This window comes from Sporothrix schenckii, assembly GCF_000961545.1.
Source record: "Sporothrix schenckii 1099-18 chromosome Unknown Cont44, whole genome shotgun sequence".
In the NCBI taxonomy this organism is placed as follows: Eukaryota; Fungi; Ascomycota; class Sordariomycetes; order Ophiostomatales; family Ophiostomataceae; genus Sporothrix; species Sporothrix schenckii.
In genome coordinates this window covers 500731-528570 of record NW_015971145.1, presented here as the reverse complement: position 1 = coordinate 528570, position 27840 = coordinate 500731, and the positions used below count along the sequence as shown (strand labels likewise).

General features: G+C 58.6%; 11 protein-coding genes across 11 annotated transcripts; 10 read left to right on the top strand and 1 right to left on the bottom strand.

The window, feature by feature from the left end:
* Positions 1-457: 457 nt before the first annotated feature.
* Positions 458-2742, top strand: SPSK_08666 (uncharacterized protein; the record flags this gene model as incomplete). Its single annotated transcript, XM_016735257.1, has 4 exons — positions 458-509; positions 637-1132; positions 1214-2511; positions 2579-2742. 4 exons carry the CDS (start codon positions 458-460, stop codon positions 2740-2742), a joined length of 2010 nt encoding a protein of 669 aa, XP_016586901.1.
* Positions 2743-3741: 999 nt separating this feature from the next.
* On the top strand, positions 3742-5020 carry SPSK_09321 (uncharacterized protein; the record flags this gene model as incomplete). The annotated part of the gene is made up of 2 exons (XM_016735895.1): positions 3742-3853; positions 3939-5020. The coding sequence occupies 2 exons, from the start codon at positions 3742-3744 to the stop codon at positions 5018-5020; spliced, it is 1194 nt and encodes a 397-aa protein (XP_016586900.1).
* A 707-nt stretch (positions 5021-5727) lies between these two features.
* SPSK_08863 (dimethylaniline monooxygenase) lies at positions 5728-7620 on the top strand (the record flags this gene model as incomplete). Its single annotated transcript, XM_016735449.1, has 3 exons — positions 5728-5914; positions 5992-7340; positions 7444-7620. 3 exons carry the CDS (start codon positions 5728-5730, stop codon positions 7618-7620), a joined length of 1713 nt encoding a protein of 570 aa, XP_016586899.1.
* A 235-nt stretch (positions 7621-7855) lies between these two features.
* Positions 7856-8682, bottom strand: SPSK_09701 (uncharacterized protein; the record flags this gene model as incomplete). Its single annotated transcript, XM_016736273.1, has 2 exons — positions 7856-8595; positions 8673-8682. 2 exons carry the CDS (start codon positions 8680-8682, stop codon positions 7856-7858), a joined length of 750 nt encoding a protein of 249 aa, XP_016586898.1.
* A 1-nt stretch (position 8683) lies between these two features.
* On the top strand, positions 8684-8899 carry SPSK_10215 (uncharacterized protein; the record flags this gene model as incomplete). The annotated part of the gene is made up of 1 exon (XM_016736760.1): positions 8684-8899. The coding sequence occupies one exon, from the start codon at positions 8684-8686 to the stop codon at positions 8897-8899; it is 216 nt and encodes a 71-aa protein (XP_016586897.1).
* Positions 8900-10067: 1168 nt separating this feature from the next.
* On the top strand, positions 10068-11999 carry SPSK_08838 (FAD dependent oxidoreductase; the record flags this gene model as incomplete). Its single annotated transcript, XM_016735424.1, has 1 exon — positions 10068-11999. The coding sequence occupies one exon, from the start codon at positions 10068-10070 to the stop codon at positions 11997-11999; it is 1932 nt and encodes a 643-aa protein (XP_016586896.1).
* Positions 12000-13301: 1302 nt separating this feature from the next.
* On the top strand, positions 13302-14510 carry SPSK_09396 (uncharacterized protein; the record flags this gene model as incomplete). The annotated part of the gene is made up of 1 exon (XM_016735969.1): positions 13302-14510. One exon carries the CDS (start codon positions 13302-13304, stop codon positions 14508-14510), a length of 1209 nt encoding a protein of 402 aa, XP_016586895.1.
* A 474-nt stretch (positions 14511-14984) lies between these two features.
* Positions 14985-18712, top strand: SPSK_08360 (uncharacterized protein; the record flags this gene model as incomplete). Its single annotated transcript, XM_016734960.1, has 2 exons — positions 14985-17611; positions 17761-18712. 2 exons carry the CDS (start codon positions 14985-14987, stop codon positions 18710-18712), a joined length of 3579 nt encoding a protein of 1192 aa, XP_016586894.1.
* A 1627-nt stretch (positions 18713-20339) lies between these two features.
* On the top strand, positions 20340-21852 carry SPSK_09145 (MFS transporter; the record flags this gene model as incomplete). The annotated part of the gene is made up of 2 exons (XM_016735724.1): positions 20340-20553; positions 20615-21852. 2 exons carry the CDS (start codon positions 20340-20342, stop codon positions 21850-21852), a joined length of 1452 nt encoding a protein of 483 aa, XP_016586893.1.
* Positions 21853-22896: 1044 nt separating this feature from the next.
* SPSK_09590 (short chain dehydrogenase/reductase) lies at positions 22897-23865 on the top strand (the record flags this gene model as incomplete). The annotated part of the gene is made up of 1 exon (XM_016736162.1): positions 22897-23865. The coding sequence occupies one exon, from the start codon at positions 22897-22899 to the stop codon at positions 23863-23865; it is 969 nt and encodes a 322-aa protein (XP_016586892.1).
* A 214-nt stretch (positions 23866-24079) lies between these two features.
* On the top strand, positions 24080-24658 carry SPSK_09883 (uncharacterized protein; the record flags this gene model as incomplete). Its single annotated transcript, XM_016736450.1, has 1 exon — positions 24080-24658. The coding sequence occupies one exon, from the start codon at positions 24080-24082 to the stop codon at positions 24656-24658; it is 579 nt and encodes a 192-aa protein (XP_016586891.1).
* Positions 24659-27840: the final 3182 nt, after the last annotated feature.

Below are 27840 nucleotides of genomic sequence, written 5' to 3'. Positions count from 1 at the left end.
GTGCAAGAAATATTAGTTATAAGACTGTATATAAGATTGATATAAGACTGTATAAGACATAAGACTGTAGTCGGAAGGAACCCGATGAAGGATCGAATGTAACCGTCATACAGAATAGACGACCGTCGGATTAATTCCGGCGCGATGGATCTCGGCAGCGTCCGTTAGGCGCAGATGAATATGAGGAATGAAAGGCAAATTGGGCCTCCACTTGGCGCGTCCTTTAGGCGGGGTAAACCCTCCGGATCCTACGGATCTGCAGAGGATCGAACAGAATGGTTAATGGGTATATGAACGGTGTGATTCCCCCGGATTCCTGCAATTGCGCCGAGCCCAATTTTCTGGTATATTCTGCTCTCACACCGATCGAAAATCCTTCCGGCGTCGTCGACCCACCTGGATCCGGAATTCAACAGCCGTCAATGCTGCAGCGGGCAGCTTCATGCCGCTGCATACCATGACCGACAAGCCTCTCGAGTCCAACGCGGCGTCGCTGCCGTTGAGAGTGTGTGACAGATGCATTCGGTAGGTTGCAATAGCGTGTTTCCCTTCCCCCTGTATCGCCATCTACATGACAAAACCATCAAACCAACATTGCTTGGCAGCAAAAAAATCAAGTGTAAGTCCCTGTTGTAGTCCTCGACGTCCTGGTGTCCGCCGCTCACACATGGCGAGCAGGCAACCGTGAACGGCCATCGTGCTCGCGGTGCCTGGAGTTCGGCGAGACGTGCCGCTACAGCTCTGCCAGGCGCAAACCGGGCCCGCCACTCGGCTCGCACCATGCACCCAGCCCACTCCGAAAGTCGCGCCGGTCGAATGCGGCCAGCGCTGCAGCCCCAGCGGCCCCAGCAGCCCCAGCAGCCCCACTGAGGCCATCGGCGCCAACGCCGCCAGGTACAATCGAAACCGCCACGGCCACCACCACAGAACCCTCCGCTCGGGACACGGCCGCCCGTCTCTCCGCATCCACGCCCACGGCCACGCCCACGGGACAGCGTGAGGAACGACCCACCCCCACGACGCAACCGTTGGTCGTTCCACTCACCCTGCCCCAGCTGACTCCCGCCGGCCGAGGCGATGTCCGCAAACGTCCCTGCACGCTGAATCTTGCTCCCCACCAAGTGGAGTGCCTGTACGTGTCTTTATCTCTTGGCAATCGCACAGAGCGGGAGCTAACCAACGGGCCGTCTTAACGGGCCGTCTTCGGGAGCAGTCTCTTGCGGTATTTCGACATTCTCAAAGACGTGAGCCCGATTTATTCGCGGGATCTGTTCCTGCAGCGCTACAAAGATGGCCGGTGCAGTGAGAGCCTCATTTCCACCATTGTCGTCATTGCCGCCAAGGTGACGGGGTATGCCGCCGACCAAGACGGCCCCGAGGGCGACGGCCTGCCGAACTGGGATGCCTGTCTGGACCTCCTGCTCAGCTCCAGCCTGCTCGACGAGGACCTGATGGGCGATGCCCTGTCGCTGGACGACTTCCGCCGGGCCTTTATCCTGGCCGTGTACGAGTACCACCAGTTCCCCGGCCACCAGTCGTGGATGCGCGTGGGCCGCGTGACGCGCATGGCCTACCGCGTCGGGCTGGACCGCCTGGACCACATCCGCACCGTGTATGCCGACTGGCGCGCTGTCGACCCCGAGGACATCCAGGAGTGGCGCGCGCTCTGGTGGTGCATCTACCGCCTGGACACGTACTCGAACATGGCGTGCGGCACGCCGTATGTCATTGACGACACGGCCATGGGCACGTCGCTTCTGCAGAGTCCGGCAACCGGGGCCGCCTCCGCGTCGCCCGATGCCGATGGCGCTGGCGCTGGCGCTGGCGCGGTGGGCACGCTGCCGGTGCTGTACTTGCCGTCCGACCTCGACGACGTGCCCGGCGTCGTGCGTGCCGTCGTCCAGGCGCCGGCGACGTTCATGGCCAACATCCACAACGTGACGCTGTCGGCCCTGCGCCAAGCGGGCCTGGTCCTCCGCCTGCCCCTCCTGCACTCGCTTGGCGACCGGGCGGCCCTCGTCACCCGCGCCGAGCGGCGCCTGGCCACGACCCGGCTCGCGCTGCCCACGGGCTGGCTCAACCCGCGGCGCAACGCGCTGTCCAACGAGTCGCGCGCAGTCCACCACGCGCGACTCGCGACCGTCCTGCACCTGCAGATGGCCCAGCTGCTGCTGGCCATGGCCGACCCCGGCCTGCGCCAGGAGGGGGCGGACAACAACAACAACGACAACGACGACAACGACGACCGCGCCGTCGCCGGCTGGCAGCGCGTGCTCGAGGCGTGCCAGGACATTGCCGCCGTGGCCCACCAGTGGGACAGCTCCTTCTGCCTGGCCGTCGACCCGGCGCTGTCGTTTGTGGTGTTTACGGCGCTCGTCTTTCTGGACCTCTACCGCAAGACGGCGCTGGCGGACCCCCGTCTCCGCCGCGACCTCGACCACCAGACCACCGTCTTGCACCTGCAGATGTCGCATTTTGCCACCACGTGGACCGTGCCGCGGTTGCTCCTGTGTACGTTCAAACGACTCGTATGGTTCCGCCGTCCCTACGCCACTCCACACCCTGACTAACTCTACAGTGTCCTACGAGAGCTTCCACCAGTCCGTCTCGGCCCCGCTCTACGGCCGCCACATTGCTCTGATCCTGTCGCGGTTCGAGGCCCCCTTCCACCCCCGCTGGCTGCAGTTCCTGTCGTCCGCCGGCACGGTTTTGGCCAACAGCGTGCGACCTGTTGTCACCTAATTTTCCCCGGCCTACGGGGACCAGCTTGCCCGACTCGTCGATTTTCGACTTTCTGCCGCCCACGAACGTCGACGCCCAGCATTTGCGCGCTCTGTCGCACGGCTCGCCACAACCTCTCGGGGCCGCCGCGCTGCGGGCGACGGTTCGCTGGGCCCATGTAGTACAGGCTGGCGCCGTTGCCGCTGACCCACCGGTAATGACCACAATCTCCGACGACTACTGCCAGTTGGATGGGTTTGTCGGATTGTTGAAGCCGCGATCGAGGTTCCTGGTCAGAGAAAGGACAGTCGACAAGCACGCCAATGTGACTGCCGACGTGCGGACCCAGGCCGACAGGGAGTGTCATTGCAGGATTCAAAAACGCGTGGCGAAGGAGTCGGGCGACGAGTCCACTGTGAATCCTTTGCGGGGAAGAGCCATTTTCGGCCAAGTGAAGTGTCTTGCGTATGCTGCCGAGTCTTGCGTTTTTCTACAAAGAAAATATTGCGTGAAAAAATATATGCAAGACTACAAATCACAACACATTTTATAGAAACAAACGAACACGACGAAAAGTGCCGTACGTGCTGCATGGCACGGCGTTTCGCTCGGTGCACTATTTACTCCACGCCGGACGAATTAGCAACTGGCGATGTCGATCCGGAGCAATTTCAGCACCAACGCCAATCTTTTCACATGTAACTGCCCCATACCCCAGAATTCTTGGAAATAGTTTGATGTCCCCCTCTTTTGCAGCGCGACAGAGTCCATTAGACTTTTTTGGTCAAGTCTACGTCAAGAGCTTGGCATCAGTCGTACATCCTTCTCCTGCATCCTTCGTGCAATCCTTCTTGAATCCCTCTTGCATCCTTCTTGCCTCCTTTTGTTCTTATTTTTTACTTATCTTTAGTTCTTGCCTCCTTTTATTGTCTCCTTTTGTTCATCTCTTTTACTTGCCTCATTTGTCTTGCATCTTTTCTCTACAACAAATTCTTTCCGTTCGTTCATTCAGACCCTACCATGGCTGATTGTACCTGCCAAACTTCGTCGGCCAAGTGTGCGCGCCATGATGCGCCTCCCACGCTGCCTTTGTCCCAAAAGCTGAGCTTCCTGGGATACGTTTTTTTCCTAGGTGAGTATTCGTTTCCGGTCCGTTACTGACTGGCATGGTATGACCTGATATCGATCCGACGATACTGATCCGAGTGCAACGTCAGTGATCCCCAGGACGATTTTGAACGCGACGACGGCAACTATTACAGTGTTCCGCCGCGGCCTGCCGCTGCGAAAGTATCTCACCAGTGCGTTCCTGGGCGCATCGCTGCTGCATCTCAAGCCCGGCCACATCCAATATGCGTCGCCGACGTCGCGGCAGGTCTACCGCGCCTTTATGACGTCCATGCTGTCCAAGGCCCAGCGCCGCGGCCAGACGGACCTCGTGGCCAGCCTGCAGACGGACACGCAGCCCCTGCCGGTGGGCGACGCGTCGCTGCTGTGGATGGGAAGCCGGAAGACGGCGCGCAAGTTCGTCTTGTTTTTCCACGGCGGCGGCTACGTGGCGCCGCTCATGCCCGGCCACGTGGAATGGTGCTGGCGCGTCTTCGTGGCGCCGCACATTGGCACGCCCAACGAGGTGGCCGTCGCCATGCTGGACTACACGCTATGCCCGGCGGCGCAGTACCCGACCGTCCTGAAGCAGGCCGTCGCCGCGCTCGAGAGCCTCCTCGCGTCCGGCGTCCGGCCCGACCAGATCGTCGTGGGCGGCGACTCCGCCGGCGGCAACCTGACGGCCCATCTCCTGCGCCACCTGCTGCGCCCCGAGCCGCACGCCCCGCCCGTCCACCTGGCGCAGCCGCTGCTGGGCGCCTTTCTGGTCTCGCCCTGGCTGACCTCGGACATTGCGCAGGTCGCCATGGTCGAGAACAACGGTGTCGACATGATTTGTCCGCGCCACATCGGCCTCACCACGTACCACTTTTACGGCGCGCAGCCGCTCCCCAAAGACGAGGACCTCGTGCACGGCACCGAGTCCGCCTATGACAACCTGGCCTCGGTCGTCGGCGACGTCTATGTGACGGCCGGCCAGCAGGAGGTGCTGCGCGACCAGGCCGTTATGTGGGTGGACAAGGTCCGCCGCCGCAACGCCGGCTTGAAGATCGAACTGGCCGTTGCCAGGGACGAGGGCCACGATTTTATCTTGCTCGAGGGCGATCAGCAGCAGACCGGTCCAGCCATGGAGCGGATGAAGGCTTGGTCTCTGGACCTGATTCAGGGCGAGGGACAGAAGGGGAAGCCGTAGTTGGGAAGTGAAGTATTCTGTTTGGAACGTATTAAAACTTGATAGGAAGGTGTTGGAAACGTGTAAGGGACTCGTCGTCACACGATGGTAATCAAGCGTGATAGTAGAGAGCCAGTACAAATTATAAAAGGATTTGAAGTGAAGGCAGAACATGGCGACGAGGATGATGTGCAAATAATGACAGTTTGCTGAAGTAACTGGAGATATATGCTGCATAATACGTTGTCCTCGGTGGACAGAGTACTGTGCAATCCGTTGCATTCGCGATCAGTTCATGCATGATTCAATGCATCGTACTCGAGTCTTTCGGAGTAATTTTGTCGGAGGATCTCTTTGTGGAGTTTATATTAGTCGACCCTCTTAAATCGTCGCCGCGGAACAACTTCCCCAGCCTTTAGCACGGTCTCCTTTCACAACGGCCTCGGCTGTCGTTCTTAGTGCCAGGAACCCCGCAAATTCATGTGTTTGCTCGATTGTGGCTTCTTTTATTTAGGGGACTACCGTCTCCAACTTTATCTCGAAATTGTTTATTCTTGTGATGATGATATTTGAAACATTCGACAGCAGTTTGTAAGAGTTTGCACCGGCCGAACTTACTGTCACAGTCGTCTCGCCGCTGCAGGCTTCTTAGTGGTCCTTTCGTCCGTCCATCCTTCATCCTTCGATCCTTCTAAACCTTCCCACCAATTGGCCCAAGTCTCGGCAATATGGGCGTACCAGAAAAGGTACCAGAAAAGGTCGACTGCACCTACAGCCAGTTTGGTTGCATTGGCGCAGGATTCGCCGGAATCGGGCTCGGCGCAACGCTCAAGCGGTGGTATGGAATTACCGACATCCGCATCTTTGAGCGCCACAGCGATCTTGGCGGAACGTGGCACATTAGCAAATACCCAGGTGCGTTTCCGTTTGCTCCATGAAGGGCAATCAAATCGTTGCACAAACGACGGAACGACTGTACCTAACTCCACAAGGCTGCGCATGCGACGTGCCCAGCGCGCTCTACAGCTTTTCGTTCGCCCAGAATGCCAGCTGGTCCCAAACCCTCCCCCCCAGCGACGAGCTGTGGGCGTACCTGAAGCGCGTGGCCGACACGTACGACCTGCCCGAGAAGATGGTGTTCAACGTTACCGTCGAAGAGTGCCGCTGGATCCCCGAGACCAGCCGCTGGCGCATGACCATTCGGCACAACAAGGCCGGCACCGTCTTCTACCACGAGTGCCAGTTCCTCTTTGGCGGCACCGGCCAGCTCGTCCACCCGCGCGAGCTCGACGTGCCCGGCGCCGAGACCTTCCAGGGCGCCATGTTCCACACCTCCCGCTGGCGGCACGACGTCGACCTGACCGACAAAAACGTCGTGCTCATCGGCAACGGCTGCACGGCCGCGCAGATTGTGCCGTCGATTGTGGGCAAGACCAAGCACCTCACGCAGATCGTCCGCTCGAAGCACTGGATCCTGCCGAGCATTGACGACGCCCGCGCCCGCAGCATGCGTGCCGTGGCCAGCAAGCTGCCCCATAGCATCGGGACCACCCTGGCGCGTCTGGCGGTGTTCATAGTCGCCGAGATCGACCTCCTCGGCTTCCCCATGACCGACTTTGCCGCCCGCTTCCGGCGCCGCCGCCGCCGCCAGGCCGAGGCCTACATGCGGGCCACCGCCCCCGCCCAATATCACGACATCCTGGTGCCCGACTTTGAGGTCGGCTGCAAGCGCCGCATCTTCGACACGGGCTACCTTGAGAGCCTGCACGCGCCGAACCTCACCCTCACCAACGACAAGGCCCTCGAGATTGTGCCCGAGGGCGTCCGCACCCAGAGCGGCGTCGTCCCCGCCGACGTCCTTGTCCTGGCCAACGGCTTCCAGACTAGCGACTTCTTGACCGGCATCAACGTCGTCGGCGAGGGCGGCACGACCCTCCCGGCGCACTGGCAGTCCTTTGGCGGCCCCGAGGCCTACAACTGCACGTCGCTCAGCGGGTTCCCCAACTTCTTCATCCTCCTCGGCCCCAACACCGCTACGGGCCACACCTCGACCATCATGGCCGCCGAAAACTCCATCAACTTTGCCCTGCGCATCATCAAGCCCCTGCTCGACGGCGAGGGCACCCAGGTCGACGTCAAGCGGTCGGCCGAGGAGCAGTACGTGCACCGCATCCAGGACGCACTGGCCAACACCGTCTGGAACTCGGGCTGCCAGAGCTGGTACATTGATCGGACCCCGGGCAAGGAGGGCAAGAAGTGGAACGGCATGACCTACCCCTACTCGCAGATCCACTACTGGTACCGCTGCCTGTTCCCGACCTGGTCCCACTGGAAATACTCGGTACGTTGGATCCACGCATTGTCCACAGTTCACATGTCTACAATGTCCACAATGCATTCACTCGTTTTTTTTTGGCACACACTAATGCATATTTTCTTATTAGGGCCCCAAGACGTCCAAACGCAGGTCCCTGCGCACCCTGCTTCGACTGTTCCTCCTGGGAACCACGGTTTCGACAATTGCAGCGGCCTACGTCGCCCTGCAGAGACCTGAGGAGACGCGTCGCCTCATTGCGTCCTGGAAGACCTTCCTGCCATCTCTGCTGAAAGGCTCAAGCTAGTCGGCAGTTCTACTAGTTTTTTATGGTAGAGGCGTTTTCGGTTGTACTCGTTTGTTTGCTATAGCTCGATGTGTTGCTGTAGAATAGTGCTTGTCTTTATTTATATTCAATATCATGTCAGATGAAATATAGTATCATGTACATTTAAGCTGGCCATGTAGGTTCCTCTAATTGCAAACGCCAATACATGCAATGGGACCAGATCGACTTACCTCCCCCTCCAGTTCCTCGCCGTCTACACATCGTGCTCCACATCGTCGACGGTCGGCACCTTGTTCAGGTCCACGCCAAAGTGCGCGTTGACGTCCTTGATCACGTCGTACAGCACCTTGGTGTCCGCATTCGACACCCCCACGCGCCGCGTGCCGCGAATGTGCCACCACGTCTCCGTCTTGAGGTTCTGCGACATAATGGCCGGGAAGACCACCATCTCCGTGTCCAGGTCGTCGAGCACCTGCCGGTCGCCGAGGTACAGCCCGTACGTGATGTGCTTCGACAGCCAGACAAAGTCCTTGTGCGCGTCAAAGAGCCCCAGCGTGTCGGACGCGTTGTGCTTGTAGATCTTGGCGTACCACGCCATGGCGCGGTCCAGGTTCGCGTCGTCGCACTGCCAGCCGGCGCGCGTCTCGGAGTAGTCCTTGTCCTCGGGGCGCTCGATGGCGCTGATGGCCAGGATGGCCTCGAGCGGCTTGCAGACGCCGACAATGGACACGGCCTTGACGAGGGCTTCGCGCAGGCGGCGCACGAGGGCCTTGCGGGCGTCCGACGTGGCGTACGCGGGTTGGGCCACGAGATGAGCGTAGAGGTGCGCGGCGGCTTCCGGATCCGGGCCCGCGACCAGGCACGAGATGACGACAATGTACCAGCGGTCCTCGGGCCCCAGGATCGTGGGCTTCAAGGCGGCCTCGGCGCGGCGGAAGACGTTGACGAGATCCGCGGGCGTCTCGAGCGCAGCAGGTGCCGCAGCGGTGGTGGCTGCAACCGTTGTCAGTAGGGAAATCGGTGCAACAAAGACAGAAAGAGAGGGACTGTCACGAGAAATGGAGACCTACCTTGTGCCATTATGGGCGGCTCGGTGATTTTGGATGCACCGCGAATGGGAGTGCAGTGCAAAGGCGCGAAGCGGACGAAGGGAGGTCGGATTGGTGTGGCTAGGCGAAAGGTGCGTGTCAAGCTGCGGCTCATCCTATATCGGATCCGTGTTTGGAGTGGAATCCAGGAACCAGACACAAAGGGGTGGAGGGAGCAGCAGCAACTGATGTTCGAAGCTGGGGGTTGACGGCAGACTCCTCGCTCCTACTTCAGTACCCTGCTGCTTTGTAGTTGCTCTCTTGTCTCACTTCTGCCGTCGTTCTCCGTCCGTTGCACTTTTCACGAAACACTCAATTCTCACCACCCACAGCTACAACCGCTTGCCCCACCCAAGGAGCTGTCAGATTTGGAGAGAGGTATCGGACAGTGCGTCGGTACACTGTATGCACTGTCCCTGGGTGGAAATCTACGAAATCCTTCGTGCTCAGGCCAGACACCCAGATCTCACCCGTCGGACAAGGGATAGCCTCCCCGCGCGATCGGCGGGACGTCTCGTCAAGGTACAATGGCTTCCCCTCATTTCGTCCTGGACAACTTGTTATTTCCAGCGTAAAAGCATCTACCGGCCTGGCATCCCTTGTCTGTCGTGCAATGACTGTTGTTAGAGAAATGGTCCTTTAAATCACCTGCTGTTTAGTGAAGTTGGCACCCTTACCTTCCGCCAGACCGGACCCCCAGATTTCTCCATATCTCCAGCTCAAGCTCCCCAGTGCGTCGTCTTCTTGCCGTTATCGTCGCCCAAAGTCCAATGCGGCTCCGCTTCCTCCTCCTTTCCCGAATATTTATCTATTTCCGCCTTGCACGCGAGCTGCATTCTCGCGTCTACTCTGCTAAACGCTGCCCTAATCAATCTCCCTCCCCTGTTCGTTTCTAGCCAGTTCCTTCTTCCCCGCAAAACACCACCAGCCGTTCATCATCCTCACTGTGGGGTCAGATCCGCTCTCCGCTCCGACCCTCCGTGCCCGCTGCGGAATCGGGGCAACGGCGAATGGCTTAGCTTGACGTATCAGGCAGGAAGAAGGAATGTGCTTGCCTTGCACGTAGAATGGGCTCCAAAGCCATGAGGGGCACGTCGTCACACAAGGCATTGGCCCAACCTCTTGTACATTAAAACAAGAGCTTCACAACAGCAAATAACGACCCGTTGGCACACCAATTCCCGTACCTTCCATTCACTGCCGCTTTGGCCGTTGAATCTGTCGGAATTCCCGTTTTCGTTCTCTGTCCCACAAAATACTTTACGCCCCCCGCAGGACGCCACCGCTCATATAAACATCAAAACAATTTAAGTCCTCTCACACAAACATATACACACAACCACACTACACACACACAGACGCGCGCTCGTATGCAACATGGGCTCCTCCGCTGTACCGCTGGCCGACCGGCTGCCGCATGACAACCGCCTGGAGAAAGACTCGTTCAATGTCGTGCCCGCCGTCTTCCCCACGTCTGCCGTCCCCGAGGGTACCGATGTCCGCAACGTTGCCACCGACACAATCGCTGCCGTCAACAAGCACCTCGCCGCCAAGGACTACAAGAGCGTGGGCGCACTATTCGCCGAGGAGGGCCAGTGGCGCGACCACCTGGGCGTGTCGTGGGATTTCCGCACCGTCCAGGGCCCCGCCAAGATTGCCGATTTCCTGAGTGTCTCCTCGGCCGGCCAGCAGCTTGCGAGCTTCGCCGTCGACGACTCAGAGCCCCAGCGGGTGCCGGCCATCGGCGCCCTGGATGCCTTTGGCAAGAGCCCCTGTGTCGTGGTGTACACCACGTTTGCAAGCTCCGTCGGCACCGGCCGTGGCATTGCACGCCTGATCTACGATACCTCCTCGGGCTCGTGGAAGATTTACGCCTTTTACACGGCGCTGCACGAGCTGACCGGCTCTGAGCAGCTGCTCGGCGCGCGGCGACCTCTGGGCGCGAGCCACGGCGGCGGCCGCGACATGAAGAACTGGCGCGAGCAGCGGGACGAGGACGTCAACTTCACGGTGGCCGAGCCGTCCGTGCTGGTCCTAGGAGCGGGCCAGGGCGGCCTGACGCTGGCGGCGCGCCTCAAGATGCTGGGCGTCCAGACGCTCGTGGTCGACCGCGAAGAGCGCGTCGGCGACAACTGGCGCAAGCGATACCGCCAGCTCGTGCTGCACGACCCCGTCTGGTTCGACCACATGCCCTACATGCCGTTCCCGGCCTTTTGGCCCATCTTCACGCCCAAGGACAAGCTGGCCGATTTTTTCGAGGCCTATGTGACCCTCTTGGAACTCAACGTGTGGACGCGCACGGAAATCACGTCTCTCGAGTACGACGCGGCCGCCAAGCGCTACAACGTCACCGTCGAGCGCGTCGTGCCGGCAACGGGCGCCAAGGAGACTCACACCTTCCACCCACAGCACATTGTCCAGGCCACGGGCCACTCGGGCAAGAAGAACATGCCCGAGGTGCCGGGCATCGACTCGTTCCAGGGCGAGCTGCTGTGCCACAGCTCCGAGTTCCCGGGTGCCCAACCGCCGCCAGCGAACGCCGCGCCCAACGCCGTGCGCCGCGCCGTCGTCGTCGGCTCCTGCAACTCGGGCCACGACATTGCCCAGGACCTGTACGAAAACGGCTACGACGTCACCATTGTGCAGCGGTCGTCGACGTGTGTGGTGTCGTCCAAGGCCATTGTCGACATCGGCCTGGGCGCGCTGTACTCGGAGGCCGTGCAGGCCAAGCTGCCCGTCGACGACGCCGACCTGCTGCTGTGGAGCGTCCCGACGAATCTGTCCAAGGCCGTGCAAGTGCAGGCGACGCAGCTCGAGATTGAGCACGACACGACGCTGCTGGAAGGGCTGCAAAAGGCCGGCTTCGCCCTGGACCGCGGCACCGACGGCGCCGGCCTCTTCTTCAAGTACTTCCAGCGTGGCGGCGGCTACTACATTGACGTGGGCGCGAGCCAGCTGATCATCGACGGCAAGATTAAGGTCAAGTCCGGCCACGGCATCCAGCAGGTGACACCAACGGGCCTCGACCTGGCCGACGGCACGCACCTGCCCGCCGAAATTGTCGTGTTTGCCACGGGCTACCAGAACATGCGCACGCAGACCCGGGTGCTGTTTGGCGACACGCTGGCGACCGCGACGCGCGACGTGTGGGGGTTCGACAAAGAGGGCGAGTTCCGCACCATGTGGCGCGGCAGCGGGCAGCCCGGGTACTGGTACATGGGCGGCAACCTGGCGCTGGCGCGGTACTTTGGCCGCTTCCTGGCGCTGCAAATCAAGGCCCAGCAAGAAGGCTTGATGCCGTATGCATAGGCGAGCGTTGCGGAATGTTAATGAACGTTGAATAATAACATGATACTTATCATCAAAGAAGTGTGGTCCAAAGAAACAAACACATATATATGCAATTGTAGCGCCAAAAGACACTCCAGTGCACGTCCTATTATCCTGTACGGCCGCATCGTCGAGGTCACCTTGTTGACCGGAGCCACCAACTAATATAGCGCACCGGCTACGACCGGGTCGCTCGGCTCGGCGACTCTTACGATGGCTTATTCAGACCAGGAGGCCGACCTTGTACCATGACGGAGGTGGCTTTGTGCGCCTGTCTTTTTTGCTTTTACATGACCAATAGCCAATTGTTCTTGTTGATGGAGAAATCTGAAGCCGCCTGAGATTGTGCCGGTATGAAAGACGCTTAATCCACCGCTGGGAAATGTGGCCATCGAAATAATATTGCGAAACAACAATAACACTACAAACTGCCTCTGCTATTAACAGAAGCTCAAAATAAGAGAGAGTCATCTGGTCGCAGTACGTTCAGCCTTTCCATATCAGCTTTTGTTCCCGGCACGTGAAATGCTCAAACAATGATGACCACAAGGCGCGCGTGACTGCAATGACAACGGAGCAGAAAGGTTTGATGGAGTCATTTGTAGCGCGGAAGTTGGAGGAGGGTCTGGACAAGGAGATTACGACGTGGGCAAAGGAAGATGCTGTCGCCCATTTGGCAAGATACCTTGTCTGAGTAAAATTTAATCAAAGATACATGTTCCTCGCTCAGCTAACCTCTTGAAGTCGCCCGAAATTAATTAAGAATAAAGTAAAATGAAAATCTTCAAATTCAGGAAAATAAAAAGAAATAAACAAGGTATCAACACCAAAACACCCCCTGCAGAATTAGGTAGCAAATACTACGAAACAAGCTCAGGGCGAAATCTATAGGTCACATGCTGAGGAATGGGATAAGCAACTAGGTATTGATGAGAACATATGCCACTTCTTCCATGCTATCGAAAGTGTAACGGTCACGGCTATTAATCATCGTGTTAAGACCAAGCGTACACATAATCAGGTACATATGTCATCATGAACCTTATTAGCCCATCACAACAAACCAACATATGTGAGTCAGGCTTCGAAAAATGGAACTTTATGGTCCAGGTAGAATTTATCAATTTCCAATTTATACCTACCGCGTTGTTGTAAATATTTTCCTTCCATCTTCCACTACGCTCGTCATGAATAATTCACCCATGTCAAATTTATATCTCGGGAACAAAAAAAATGTAATAGCAGCGACATTCCAGAATCACAACCTCAATCACAATCACTATGGACGCCATCTACACTTACTTTGGCGCCGAAGGTCTATTTCAGACGGCAAATGCAAACGAGACAGATTCTATGATCGTCGAAGACGTCCCCTACTCGGCTATGCGGGCCATCGAGGAAGCACGTGAGAGGTACGGCGGTACTCGAGCGTTCCGATTCCACTATTGGCCTCAGTTGCAGCGGTTGCATGTCACAAGAGTGACGCGTGGCCGCCAGACGGCGACCGAAGCATTCCGGATGGCGCTCTCAATCAAACTCTCGGCCATGGGCGTGCCCACTGGCTACATCAAAATGGACGGCAGTGGCGGCGCCGTGTCCTGGCACGGACCCTGGGCGTGTCGTGCCCGCGAAGGGATGCAACACTTTGCTCCACCATGGTATGGTGGCTGGGCCGATGCGGGCGATTATGTTATGGAGGACCACAACCGCGAGGCGCAGCGTATCGACCATTGCGATTCCGGCGACTTGGACGTACACCAGGATGGCAACGATAGTATGTCTGACGGGATCAGAAGCATAAATACTATCGAGGACGAAGACCACGACAACATCAATGATGGAAACAGCGCCAACGACGTCGCCAGCTGCAGCTCAGACACTCCTCTGTGCAGTCGACATTGTCAAAGGCTGTGCCCTGCCCGAGACGATTACGAAACCTATGGACACTACGGCGAAGAAAATGTCTTCCACCGAGGCACGGCGGAGCCCGGCAACATACTGGTGCCGCTTCAGCGTCTGCGGCAGCACCCAGCGGAACGCCCGGGTTACTGGCCCACCCTCGTCATCGAAACGCACCTGAGCGGCTCGCGCCAGACGCTGGAGGACAAAGCGCACTGGTGGTTCACCGCCTCGGAAAACAGAGTCCGGGTCGTCATTGTCGTGTACGCCAACATGGACGACAAAGAGGTCCAGATTGCCAAGTTTAAGGGCCCGCACGAGGAGCCCGAGGTGCGCACCGTGCAATTCCGCGGACATGAGCCGGCAGACCGTCTGGCTGCCGCGGCCGGACGGGCCACAACCATGAACACCTACTGGGAGATCCATGGCGGCCCACTGGTGATTGCGTTTGACGACATGTTTGTGCGGCCGCCCTTGTCCGACGGCGTCACCCGGCGCGAGACGGCCGTGGTGTTTGATGAGGACGACCTTGCCGAGGTGGCCGACGATGCGGTGGGCGGGGACGAAGGCGACTGGTACGACGCTGTGTAAGGTCAGACCTTTCATGGACTGTCTCGACGTTAAAATAACTTGCTATTATGTACTTGTAATGAAGGAAACGTCTTGTATCAAAAGAAGAAAGGAAGCTATTTCGACTGCTCACGAAGCGTGATATAGCACGTGACTGAAAATCTGGAGCTTGACTAGAGCCAAACACTCACTGTACGAGATAAATCATGTGACTGCCTCCGTAGAGCTGGCACCTGCCAAAATCGTACATATAAACTGGAGACCCATCCGGGGCGACCTGTGCAACTCCTTGAGTCAACACCAAAAAGCAGAGCATTCCCACCAAACGCAACAACACGCCGGGCGGCAGATCAACACGGCTACAGCAGACGTTCAGCACGTTTTGGATGGTCTTCCGTGCCATTGTGCATTGACGAGTGGTACTGCTAGTTGGCGTTTGTGCTATTCGATTGCCCGCTGCCGCGGGCAGCTGGGTCGTTTGTTTTCCTTTTCACCATGCAGGCCGTCTGGGGCACCGACACCCCGGAGATTGACGAGACGGTGGCCCCCAAGCGGCAGCGACTGTTTATTGCGCGGCAGGCATGCGAGATTTGCCGGCAAAAGAAGACACGCTGCGATGGCGGGCACCCGTGTGGGCTGTGTCGGACGGGCGGGCTCGAGTGCAAATATGCCGAGCGCAAGGCCACCAAGAACGAGGTGTCGCTGGGCATGATCTTCAATACGCTGCAGCGGATTGAGGCCAAAATTGAAGAGGGCCAGCAGCGGAGCAGCAGCACTGAAGCCGACGACGACGAGAGAGCGAGACAAGGTGACGGAGAGGACGGAGATGAAGAGACCAACACAACACACGAGCAACAGCGACGACTGAAACGCGGCCGCAAAAGATCGAGCGTAGGACAGGCACCACGGCCGCACGTGCAGACTTCCGTTGTACAGCCGCCAACCCCGGCGGCCCATGTGGCCCTGCCGTCCCCGTCGACCCAGCCACCGGCCGTCAACCTGGCCTCGCCGTCGGCCGGCAGCACACAAAGCCGCGACGGCATCCACGCCCTATTGTCGGCGGCCAGCCCATCGTCTTACCCCTATCCCCAGCCTCCACCTCCCCGACGGCCACGACACGTGCCCGTGATCCAATACCCGATCCGGCAGCTGGCCAACTGGCCGGCCATACGGGATCTGCTGCACAAAAGCGGCATTACGAGCGACAGCAACCGGAGCAGGAGACGCAGCAGCCACAACAATGGCTTTTGGACGAGCGACAGCCACGACAGCCACGACAGCGCCTACGTCTACGACGCGGCGGCCGCCACCGTCCTCGAGCAGCGACGACCACCCCTGCCCTTTCCTCCATTGCTGCTGTCCAGCCACAGCCACAACAGCAGCGGCAGCGGCGACAACTGGCTGGCGCAGCTCAATGTGGCCGTCGTCAAGGACCTGGGCGACAAATACTTTACCACGTTCAACCTGGGCAACCCAGTCCTGGACCGACGGCTCTTCCACCAGCACAGCCTCGGCGTGGCCATTGGCACGGGCTTTGGCGTCAACATGGAGAGCTGCATTGTGCTGGTGACGATGGCGCTCGGCGTGTTGGGGCGAAAGGCGCAGCGCGACGCCGGCATTGTCGACGCCCATGGCATGGCCAATGCCATGGCCACCTCCCCGTACGATCCGCCCCACCGCATCAGCAGCACGACCGCCGCGGACGGGCCAGACGACGGCGACGCGTGGGACGACGGCCTAGTCTTCTTCAACGAGGCCCGCAAGCGCATTGGGATGCTGGGCTGCGACAGCAGTCTGCAGGCCTGCCAGTACCACCTGCTGTGCGGTCTCTTCTACGCGCAGCGGATTCGGCCGCTCGACTGGTGGGCCCACGTGAGCCGCGCGGCCGCGTGCTGCACGAGCTTCTGGGCGTGTGCCCCCAAGGATTGCGACGAGTGGACAATGGACATGCAGGCGCGGCTGTTTTGGATCACGGCCATGTTCGAGGCGGTCCTCACCCAGGAGCTGGACGTGCCGGTCTCGAACCTGCTCAACTACGAAGACCGCGTGCCGCTGCCCAAGTTTGTCGAGTTCCCGGGCGTGTCCTCCTTTGCGTCGTTCGGGTCCGGTATGGGAATGGGGATAGGGATGGGCCCACACGGCCTCGGTGGCGCATCCAACGGCCAGCACGCGTCCCAGGAAGAGGAGCAGGATGCGTTCTGCCACTACCATTTTCTCTCGCAGATTGCGCACCGCATCATCCTGACCCGTCTGTGCGACAGCCTGTTTGCCAACCGCGGCAAGGCCCTGGCGTCGGGCCAGACCATTGAGGCCGCCTCGCAGGCCACCACGATGGCGCGGTCCGACTACCCGCCGCAGGCACTCGAGGACGAGCTCACGCACCAGCTCGAGCAGTGGCGCGCGCAGCTGCCCAACTACCTGCAGTGGGACGACGACAACAAGCACCGCTATGCCGACCCGGCCGCCCCGTTCGAGGGCCCGCGCACGCCCGCCAACGTCTTTGTGGTCCCCTGGCTGCAGGCCCGCTACTGCATCGCCCGCTACCACCTGCGCCGCCCCCTGCTGCACCGCGCCCTCCACCACCCGGACTGGATGTCGGCCGCCGACTTTGACAAGTGCCGCGACGCCCTTGCGTGTGCCGTGCGCTGGTGCTCCATCATCCAGCCGACCCTCAACGTGCCCGACTGCCTGTACCTCAAGTTCTTCATCTGCACGCAGCTGTTCGGCATGCTCCTCCTGCTGCACACGCTCGACCGGTCCGCCGTGCCGGCGCTCCGCGCGCTCGTGCCGCCCACGTTTGCGTCCTGGCGCCTCTTTGCCTTTGGTGTCCTCGAGCGCTACGCGCCCATGAGCCCGTCGGTGGCGCGCGAGCTCGAGATTGTGTCGGCGCTGCGGGACGACCAACCCCCGCCGGCCGCCGTCCCCATCGCGACGTCGGTTCTGCGCGACAGCCATACCGAGGACGCAGGGGATCCATTGGCGACAGGGCTCAACATGGACGCCGACACGCTGTCACCGCCGCATGCCAAGGTCGGGGAAACCGCATCTGCATATGGGCTGGCGGACGAGACAGACTACCGGCGCAACACACGATCGTCGCGGAGAGGGTCCTTGCATGAACTGTAGGAAAATAGCAGCGGGAACGGGTTTGACGATGGCATGAATTATGAGTCATGGTCACGGGTAAAGTCCATGATGAATGATGGCCAAAGTTAACGCAATAGCAACAATAATATGTCCATGTGAAATTTTAGAGAATAGCAACGCCCAGGTATGTACTTCGTACACCACTCCCGTACTCGGCCGCATATCCTCGGTTACTGCGCAAACCCCGTCCCTGTCGAGCTGGTCAGCCCGCCGTCCACCACCAGCGTCTGCGACGTAATGTAGCCCGCCGCCCGCTCGCTCGCCAGAAACACGGCCGCCGTCGCCACGTCCCACGCGCTGCCCATGCGGCCCATGGGCACATTGTGCTGTGTAATCTTGGCAAACGTCTGCTGCTCGGCCGGGTCGCTGCTCGCGGCCATGCGCTCGACCAGTGGCGTATACATGAGCCCGGGGGCAATGGCATTGACCCGCACGCCCCTGTTCGCGTAGAGGCAGCCCGTCACGCGAGTCAGGTGGATCACAGCCGCCTTGGCCGCGTTGTACGCGACCTGCGGCTTCCCCAGGAACCGCAGCCCGGCAATCGACGCATTGTTGACAATGGCGCCGCGTCCCTGCGTCTGCATATGCGGCAGCACGGCGCGCATACTAAGGTAGACGCTCTTGAGGTTGAGGTTGATCTGCGCGTCCCACACGGCCTCGTCCATGGTCGCCGGGTCGCCCGCGGCCGTCGCCCCGACGTTGTTGACCAGAATGTCGATGTGGCCGTGCGCGGCCAGGCAGGCCGCCACCAGGCGCTGCACGTCCTCGGCGCTCGTCACGTCCGCCCGCTGGACGGCGACCACCGCCGCGGGGAACGCCGCACGGACGCGCTCGGCCGTGTGCTGCGCGGCGGCCAGGTCAATGTCGCACCCGTACAGCGCCACGCCGTTGTGCGCGAGCATCCAGGCAATGGCGGCGCCGTTGCCCCAGCTGCTGGGAGTGGGGGTGTTGGTGGCGCCCGGGATGCGGGCCTGGCCGATGCCGAGGACGAGCGCGACCTTGCCCTTGAGGTCGGGGTAGATGGGGTAGTCGTCGACGGTGGCCATTGCGGGAGGGGAGGTGGTGGTCGGTTATGAGAAGGGCGGATGACAAAGGGTGGGCGATACTGTCAGATGGTACGATAGGTTATGGATTGTTGATGAAACCGTAGACGCTTCGGGCACGCTACAAGTACACATAGCTCTCCAACGCAGTCCGTACGCGTTGAACTATATCCTCCATGGTCCTTGGAATCGAGCATAGTTCCGCCGTCAAACATCAACCATCTCGTCACGTTTCTCTTATCTCCAAGTCTACGGACAGTTGTATCGCACTGTCTTGGCCGTCTCCACGTTCGAACGCCGCCTGTACTGTCTTGGTCTTCGTTGTTTCTTTCCTGTTGACTCCATCCGGGGCATCCTTTCTCTGTCCGGGAGATGAGAAGAGAATACATACCTTGTTGTGTGTGGCGCACTGTGCGTAGTTTCCATCAATGGGGAAAATACAATACGACGATCCTCACACCATCTCTGACCACCTCCGGGACGGAAGACACCAAGCGCCCCCGGAAGATGGGACATGACACGACGCAAAGGCGAAGGATTAGACGGGGTAAGTAAATGAGGGGGATCAACAAACCTGGGCATGAGGTGGACAGATCTAGCAAGCCACGTAGTTCAGGAATGGGGGGGGATGGGCGGCAGACGGGTGACGGGGTAGTACGGAGTACGAGATGAAGCTCGCTGTTAGTGAGGTTAGAGTGACAAGGCCCGGATAATGTCCGGGGAATGATGCTGTGTCCGAGTCGTTAGTGCAGCTAAGGTCGAGCGTCGTCCTCCATCTTGTTCTTGTCTTTTCTCCACCTTTTTGGGGCTGACATGGTCCGCTGCCAGGGAAGTTTGAATGTCAGTCTCCGCACTCCACACAGTTTTCTTACCTTCTTCCTCTTCTGGTCGACGTCCAGGCGCCTCTTGCCCAGTCCTTTATCGGCTCGGCTATCCTCTTTCTAGTCCACGCCGTCCAGTGCTGCCTTCTACCAACTACGAGTATGCACTCCACCTCCACAATATCGCTCCGATGTCCTACCCCGTGGGGAACGGCACACACCTGCAACGGGCCGCACGTAAAGAAAACGACAAAGAAAAGGAATAACAATAATGGCTTCAATAAAGAAAATACTGCGAATGGAAATCCCCGCAGACACATTGTCAGTTGATCGGATGACTTGCCGAAATCATCACTGACGAGACAGCACGCAGTCTATTACCAAGCTGGACCTAGCTGGACTATGTTTCCCACTCGACCCTGACGCTGCCTAGTTTCTTGACCGTGTTGGTGCGCTGGGGAATGCAGTCTTTCCCCGGTCTGACGTCTGACTTCTCCGCATTTTGAATGCATGGCAGTCAATGCCGGTTCAGCGGCAACGTGCTATTTTCATTGTCTTCCCCAGGCGGCACCATCTATCCCCGTGCACCCATCCTTGCGTGTAACTCCACAAAGGTTGTTTTTTCATAATAGTTTCGGTGTATCAGTGTCACAACTCGAAAAGTGAATTACCAAAGGCCCAGTCTCCATCACTTTATATTTTTTGTTTAGTCCGCCTCCTCGTCAAACTTCTTTTGTTCTTTTTTTTTTTGTCGTTTCTCCATCTTGTTTTTCTTGGGAAAGATATTGAAGGCACTGTCTATTCTCGTTCCATTTCATCCCCCTCCACGCAACACAACAATGTCTCCCATCGAAAAGGCCGACAGTGTGGGCATCAACGAGGCGTCTGTCGACCTCGTCGAGCAGGGCAAGGTCGAGCCTACGACGCACGCGCCCATCCTGACCGACGAGGAAAAGCAGATGGAGAAGCGCATCGTCCGCAAGATCGACTACCGTCTGCTGCCCATCACGGCCCTCATCTACCTCCTGTGCTACATTGACCGGTCCAACATTGGTACGCTTGTCGTGCCAGTATCCATCAGGCCGTTGTATGTTCTGTTTGCTAACGCTCGCAGGCAATGCCAAGATTTTGAATTCCAACACGGGCGACGACATCCTGCAGACCAACCACATGTCGACGTACCAGTACACGGTCGCGCTCATGCTCTTCCTGGTCGCCTACTGCATCTTTGAGGCGCCCAGCAACCTGATGATCAAGATTGCGTCGCCGCGGCGCTGGCTCGGGTTCCTGGTGCTGTGTTTCGGCGCCTTTTGTGCCGGCATTGGCGGCACCACCAACGCGGCCGGCGTGACGGCGCTGCGCTTCTTTCTGGGCGCCGCCGAGGCAGGCGTCTTCCCGGGCATGATTTACTACTTCAGCTTCTGGTACCGCGGCGAGGAGCGGGCGGCGCGCATTGCCTCCTTCATGTGCAGCGCGACGCTCTCGGGCGCCTTTGGCGGCTGCATTGCGTACGGCGTGGGCCACATGAATGGCGCGGGCGGGCTGCCGGCGTGGCGCTGGCTGTTTATCTTTGAGGGGATCCCGTCCATCGTGCTGGGCGTGCTGGTCTTTTTCTTTTTGCCCAGCTACCCCGAGGATGTGCGGTGGCTGACGCCCGAAGAAAAAGAGCTGCAGACGCGCCGCCTCGGCATCCACGGCAACGCCATCGAGGAGAAGATCAACTGGCAGGACGCCAAGGCCGTGCTGCTGGACGGGCGCATGTGGCTGCACTACTTTGTCTACGGCTGCGCGGGCTGCGGCGTCGCATCCCTCTCGCTCTTCGCCCCGACCATCGTCCAGGGCCTCGGCTACGCCGACCTGCAGGCCCAGCTCTACACCGTTCCGCCCTACGCCGCCGCCTACGTCTTCACGCTGGCGACGTCCTACGCCTCGGACAAGCTCAAGCAGCGCGGCCTCGTGGCCGGCGGCTCCTTCATGCTGGGCTCTGTCGCCTACATTGTCCTCGCCGCCCTGCCCGGCGCGTCCTACACGGTGCGCTACGCCATGCTCTGCCTGGCCACATCGGGCGTCTTTGGCGGCCTGCCCGCGCTCTGCGCCTGGGTCGGCGACAACGCCCGCACGACGACGGCCGGCGCGCTGGCCACGGGCCTCAACATTGCCGTCTCGGGTCCCGGCCAGATCATTGGCGTCTGGATCTACCGCGCACAGGACGCGCCCATCTACCGGCTCGGCCACGGCATCAACGCCGGCTTCCTGTTCCTCGCCATGGCCCTCAGCTTTGTGCTCACCATCCACTACCACCGGAAGAATGCCAAGATGGCCGGCACCAACGAGCTGCGCTGGGCGGTGTAGTTGGGTATACGATGTAGCATGCAGTTGGTGGTATTGTTTTTACAGGCGGTGTATTGTACATACAGAGTTCAATAATAATGACACCCGTCTCATGGTGATACTTTTCTTGTCAAATGTGACTACCAACAATTGTACGTGGGAGCAAACGATGCCGATCCCACGCGCAAACAACACGACGGGCCTCCAAAATCATTGTCGTTGTGGCCATAAAGTAGATTCTGCACGCCGTGCCCTGTCCTGGATCCACGATTTCCTTCCCGACTGATCCGAACGTCTGGTTCGGAATGTATGAGACAACCAGGCACCCTCGTTTTGTCCACTTTGTCCAATGTGCTTTCTATTCTGGGAGGCACAAGGTTGTCTACATTGTCTCTTACATTGTGCGCATGACTCTCAACGCTCGGAGTCTCGTCACTCCGCGCGGCGACAGCGTTCAAGACTACGAATGGGCAGGACAACACGACAAAAGACAAACGAACGTGCGTGGGTGCTAAATAAGGGACAGCCCCTGGTATGTTCACAGCATGTTCTTTCCTACTGATTCATACCACCCACCCTGGCAGCCTCCGTCGGGGCACTTGAGACAACTCCGGCCGGGGGAAAATTCACTGTGCAGGGTCGCAGAATAACAGCAACAGGAGACCGCCGTGCGGGGTTGGCGGCAGGAGAGGTTTGGCGGCGGCACGACTCCGCACCCCCAGGCCCAGTGTCTTCTGGGGCTGCTGCATTCCCCACACTGTGGCATCCTGTTGGTGCTTCTGGCAATGGGCGTCTGTGCAGCCCGCAATGGCCTCGTTCAGTTTAGATGAGTATTAAGTGTGCTCCTCGCCGTGACAAAAGATAAAACAGAGAGTGATATTGCTCCAAAACGGCCTCGGACGTTACTAAATAAAGAAGTGCACTGAACGAACGACGACAAGTGCTAACACACGAAACGACAGCTTGCTGTGCAATTCAGACGGCCTGGTGCGACTCTCGCCAACGTATCTCATCCCCAGTCTACATCAGACGCCCGAGTCTGCATCTGGACCGACGGCATCAAACATGCCGACCAACGTCGACATCGATCCCGCTGTGCTGGCGGCCGCCGCCGGTCAGACCGTCATTATCACGGGTGCAGCCGGCGGCATCGGCGCCGCGACGGCCGTCCTTTTCAGCGAGCACGGCGCCAACGTCGTCATTGCCGACCTGGCAAGCGCCCGCACGGCTGCCACCGAAACGCTAATTCCGTCGCTCGCGCACCCCGAGCGCGCCGTCTTTGTGCCGGTCGACATCTTGAACTGGGCCGACATGCAGGCGCTGTTCAAGACGGCCGTCGCCACGTTTGGGCGCGTCGACGTGGTCGTGGCCAACGCCGGCATCATGGAGACGGCGCCGGTGCTCGACATGGACGCCGTCGACGCGGCGGGCGACCTGCTGGAGAGCCGCGAGGCGTTCAAGGTGCTGGACGTCAACATCAAGGGGACGTTGAACACGATCCGCCTGGGAATCCACACCATGCGGCACAACGAACGGAGGAACCAGGCAAAGGACGCAGACGCAGACGCAGACAACGGGTTGTCGGCCGGCAGCATTGTGCTCGTCGCCTCGACGTCGGGCTACTTTGGCGGCACCAGCGTCGCCGGCTACATCACATCCAAGCACGGCGTCGTCGGCCTGCTGCGATCGTGCCGCGCGACGGCCACCCAGCACGGCATCCGCATCAACGCCGTCGCGCCCTTCTTCACGCCCACGCACATCACGGCCAGCTACGCCGACGCGTGGCAGGCCGCCGGGCTCGAGGCCAACACGCCCCGCGACGTGGCCGGCGTCATCGCCCAGCAGGCGCTCAACACGCAGGTGACGGGCACCTGTGTGCTGGCGTGCGGCCGCATCCGGCGCGAGCTGGAGACGACGCGGGCGGCGCTCGTGGGCCAGTGGATGGGCGAGGACGTGACGGCGCTGATGGCCGGGGCGGGCAAGCTGTTTGCGGAGCTGGGCGGCTATCCCTTGCCAAAGAAAAGAGAGGCGTGACAGGGGGTCGATTTTACATACTATTACGTTACGTTTATAGAGTTCATAGACAACGGCGGCGGCAGCTCAATTGACCGGTCAAGTGTTTGTATTTTTATGTGATGCTCGTATACTCTATCATCCTGCGAGTAACAAATAATCCCGAACCATGGTGAACACGAAAGACAAACCCAAACAAAGGAATGACGACGAAAATCAAAAAGAAAGCGACATCATGCAACGCATATCATGGCTATGCACCAGCCTGCTGCAGAGGAGGCGGTGCTGTCGGCTGCGGCTCGCACAGCGTGCTGGTTTACTCCACGCAGTAGGGAATGTTGTTGATGTAGCTGCAGTGCGAGCCCGACGGGCAGTTGCCCACCTTCTCCAGGCCGTTGGTCGTGTTGCACACCTGGATGGCGTTCCACCCGTCGCACGTGTACGTGCCCGGCGTCGGGCACCAGTTGTAGTCGGCGCCGCCGTCGGCACCGCGCTTGGCCTTGGCCTTGCCGTTGAGAGGCGTCGGCGTCGGCAGCGCGGACGTGGTCGGGTTCGACGTGCAAAAGGGCAGGTCGGAGCCGTTCTGCGGCAGGTACTCGCACGAGGTGCCGCTGGGGCACGGGCCGACAAGCTCCCAGTTGCCGTCAATGTCGCAGATCTGGATGCCCGAGCCGTCGGCCAGGCACGCGTAGGTGCCAAAGGTGCACTGGCTGCGCTTGGAGTTGGAGGGCACGGCGGCCACGGTCGTGGCGGCAATGGCGAGGAGGGCAGCAGAGTACTTCATTTTGGTGGTGTTGTGGGTAAGGATGAGTAGTTTGGTTTTGCTGTTTTGATTGTTGGTTGTTGTTGTAGCTGTGAGTGTGTTTGATGAGGATGAGGATGAGGACTAGAAAAAGAATAATGGACGACGAGGACTTCGTCCGTCTTTTATAGACAAGTTTGATCAAGAGACAGTCGATGTGCATCCACCATGATCTCGTATTTTCATCGTTCTCTCACACACATTTGGCGACTCGACCTTGCTTTGTGTTCTTGTCTTGTTTCTATTTTCGATATCGCGCAGCCAGCATCGAGCAATCGACGACACTCATTGGATGCTTAGCACCACCCGCTCTCTCACACCCATCCGAGCCTAGCTCTGGCTTTGGCCAGGGTCATTCTCGTGTTTTCGTGTTTCCCGGGACCAGGATACAAAAGGAACTGCATCCTATATCTCTGAGGTCATTCGGCTGACTCTGCATCCCAGCCGAGTCGTGTTGGGCCGCGCCCAAGTGTGCATGGTGTACGATGAAGACGTCGTATGTAACCATTTGTAGTGCGAGAAGCTCCTCAGACCTAACCTTGCCGTGCGAGTCGTGGCTTTGTCCTGAGGTGCTGCAGAGACCCTGGTCGTCCATCATCTCGTAAACGTACAGCGCCCCGCCTCCCCATTGCCGATCCAGGGTCCCAAGCAGCCAACCGGGACCGGCAGAAACGCAAAGGCAGCGCAGGCCTCTGAGAAGGCAGAATACGGGGTAAGCGCAGTTCCACACGTTCCGACGTAAACGTAAAAATTAAAAATAACTCCTGATCCGCACCCAACCTTATTTGACATACATGGCAGCGGTCACTAGCAAAGGCTAGCACCACGTCTTATTTTCTTTCATGTTTTCTTTGTTGTCTAAACTGCCAGTCGTCAATTTCTTGGCTACAACGGCCCGACGTCAAGCCACAAAGTAACAACACAACGTAACAAGGCGAGTAGAAGGGCCATTCGTGAATGGACCAGCGGCTGCCTACAGACAAAGAAAAGGGCACGCCGAGAAACGACAACGGACAGCCACCGAAGCCAGGGAGACCAATAGGCGCGTTGTGAACAACACTCGAAGTACTAGAAGCACTAGAAGCACTACGTGTACTTGGACGAATTTTAGCTGTGGAAACGAAACTTGCTTTAATCGTCTTGCACATGGATGGCCATCAGCTGATCGAGGGGCCGTCGGTAGGGCCGTACGCTGCGGGTTTCAGATGCAAGAAAGGAACAGAAGAGATAAGACCAAGATAATAAAAGCGCTCACTTGCACGGCCTAGTGAGAGTCATGCAAGTCAAAGCAGAGCAGGAGAGTGATGGTAGTCCGCTGCAAGATGCAAAGAAGAAAAATATGAGCTTCCTGCGGAACAATAACATGTAGTACAGGGGGATCGAAGGCTGAGGCTGACGCCGAGTTGGCAGCCGTCCAGGATTCTCCACATTTTCGGGGCATTTGCCACTCAGCGTTGGCAGTGTTGACAAGCAGTGTTGACGTCTCAGCCGTGCGGTAGTGTCGTCATATTATGCAGCATCTGCCGGGACACGACAGTGAAGAAAGCCATCACCTCGCAGATGCTACGTTGAACAAAGATGTCGCAGTTGTCCTCTGCATTTTGCATCCCCGGAAGCTGGGGAGCTGGAAAGCTGCAAAGTCCAGGAGGGTGTCCCAGGTGCCGGAAACGTGGGAGTATGTGTGGCTGTCATGTGCTGCAAAGTCCACCGTGAAAGGTGAAGACTGACGGCAGTGCAGCGCCCAGTCTACCCCAAAAGATACATTCGTGAACCTTGGATCCCGCGCTGCTCCAGATCCCGTGCGGCACAATACGAGATGCCACTTGCCGTAATGTTCTATCTGCTTTCTTTACTCTGCCTTCTCGCTTGGCTGTCTCGTAGCCTTTGCCCTTTGCCTTCTGTGTCGACCCAGGATGCCGTCTCTATACACGAGCTAGACAACGTAGAGGAGGCGCCATAATATGATTAGAATCATGGCCATTGGAATCAACGACTAGTATCATAACCAAGGTACGACAGAGTGGCCGTCGTCATACCCAACTCGAGTCATGTTTGCAGAGTTGGTTTGGTGTTGGTCAGACAATCCGTCGGCATCTGCCTCGTTATGCCGACCGCCAAGCATCGCATAACTCGTATTTGTGCACAGATGCCTTGTTTTCGTGTCGTCGTTCCCGTTATGTTGCGTGTCAATACGTTGCCGCACGTCCACCTCCACGCTCCAGCTTTTCGTTGCCTCAGCCCTACCGCTGCTCGTCTCCGCCGTTTTGGTAGCTGTCTGCCGCAAGGTGGTGGTTTAGTGGTGGCCGGTCCGCTGTCACCGCTTCTAAAAATACGACAGAGCTCAGGCATTAATTACGTAGCTATGTCCATGACTACAGTATATCGGCTACGCCAGGCGTCTTGCAGGGCTCCAACCACACGCAAGCCAACAAGACCACCAGTCTGCCTCGCCATTGTGTCGGAATCCTGTTTACAAATTTGCCTACGAATTGTGTTACAGCACGCCGCTAGCAAACGAGCGTCCTCGACCGGACCTTTGCAGCGAAGTCACCGAACCCACAGCGAATCCTGGCGCAGTCCTAGCGCATTCCCAACATCCTCAGCACACCCACAGCGCGTCCGTTCCCCACAAATCGCTAAGCCAGAATCGTCTTCTTGGTGGGTTTGGGGCCATTCAATTGCCGTCGATCTCCTCTTGGCGGCCTGCAACGTCATGTCTACCTCGTATTTGCGGCAGAGAGGGTGTCAACGCGAGAACGAACAGTGGCAACGAGGACGGGCCAAAAGAGGTGTGAGAAAATGGGGCTTATGCGGCGAATGGCAAAACAAGTCTTTGCAAAGGACCGTCTCTAAAATAAGAAACTAAAGGAAACAAAGACGATGAGTGGCCAACGCATTTCGCAGAGTCTTATTTGATCCAAGAGGGTTCCCGAAACCGAACAGAACAATGCCACGGTCACTGGACCAATACAAACAGACTCCCGCAGATTCGCTTCCCTACCCGATCTAGCAGTACATATCACCACTGTGTCACAGTACGAGAAGAACGTGATCCAACGTTGTGGTCCTCGTCCTTCATTTGTATCCAGAGAAGCAACAGCCTCTCTGGCAGTCAATACTCTTAAAAGTCATAAATTACACTTTGCGGCTATCTTATATGGTACTTGTCTTCCTCGCATGCAGCCAACCGTCGT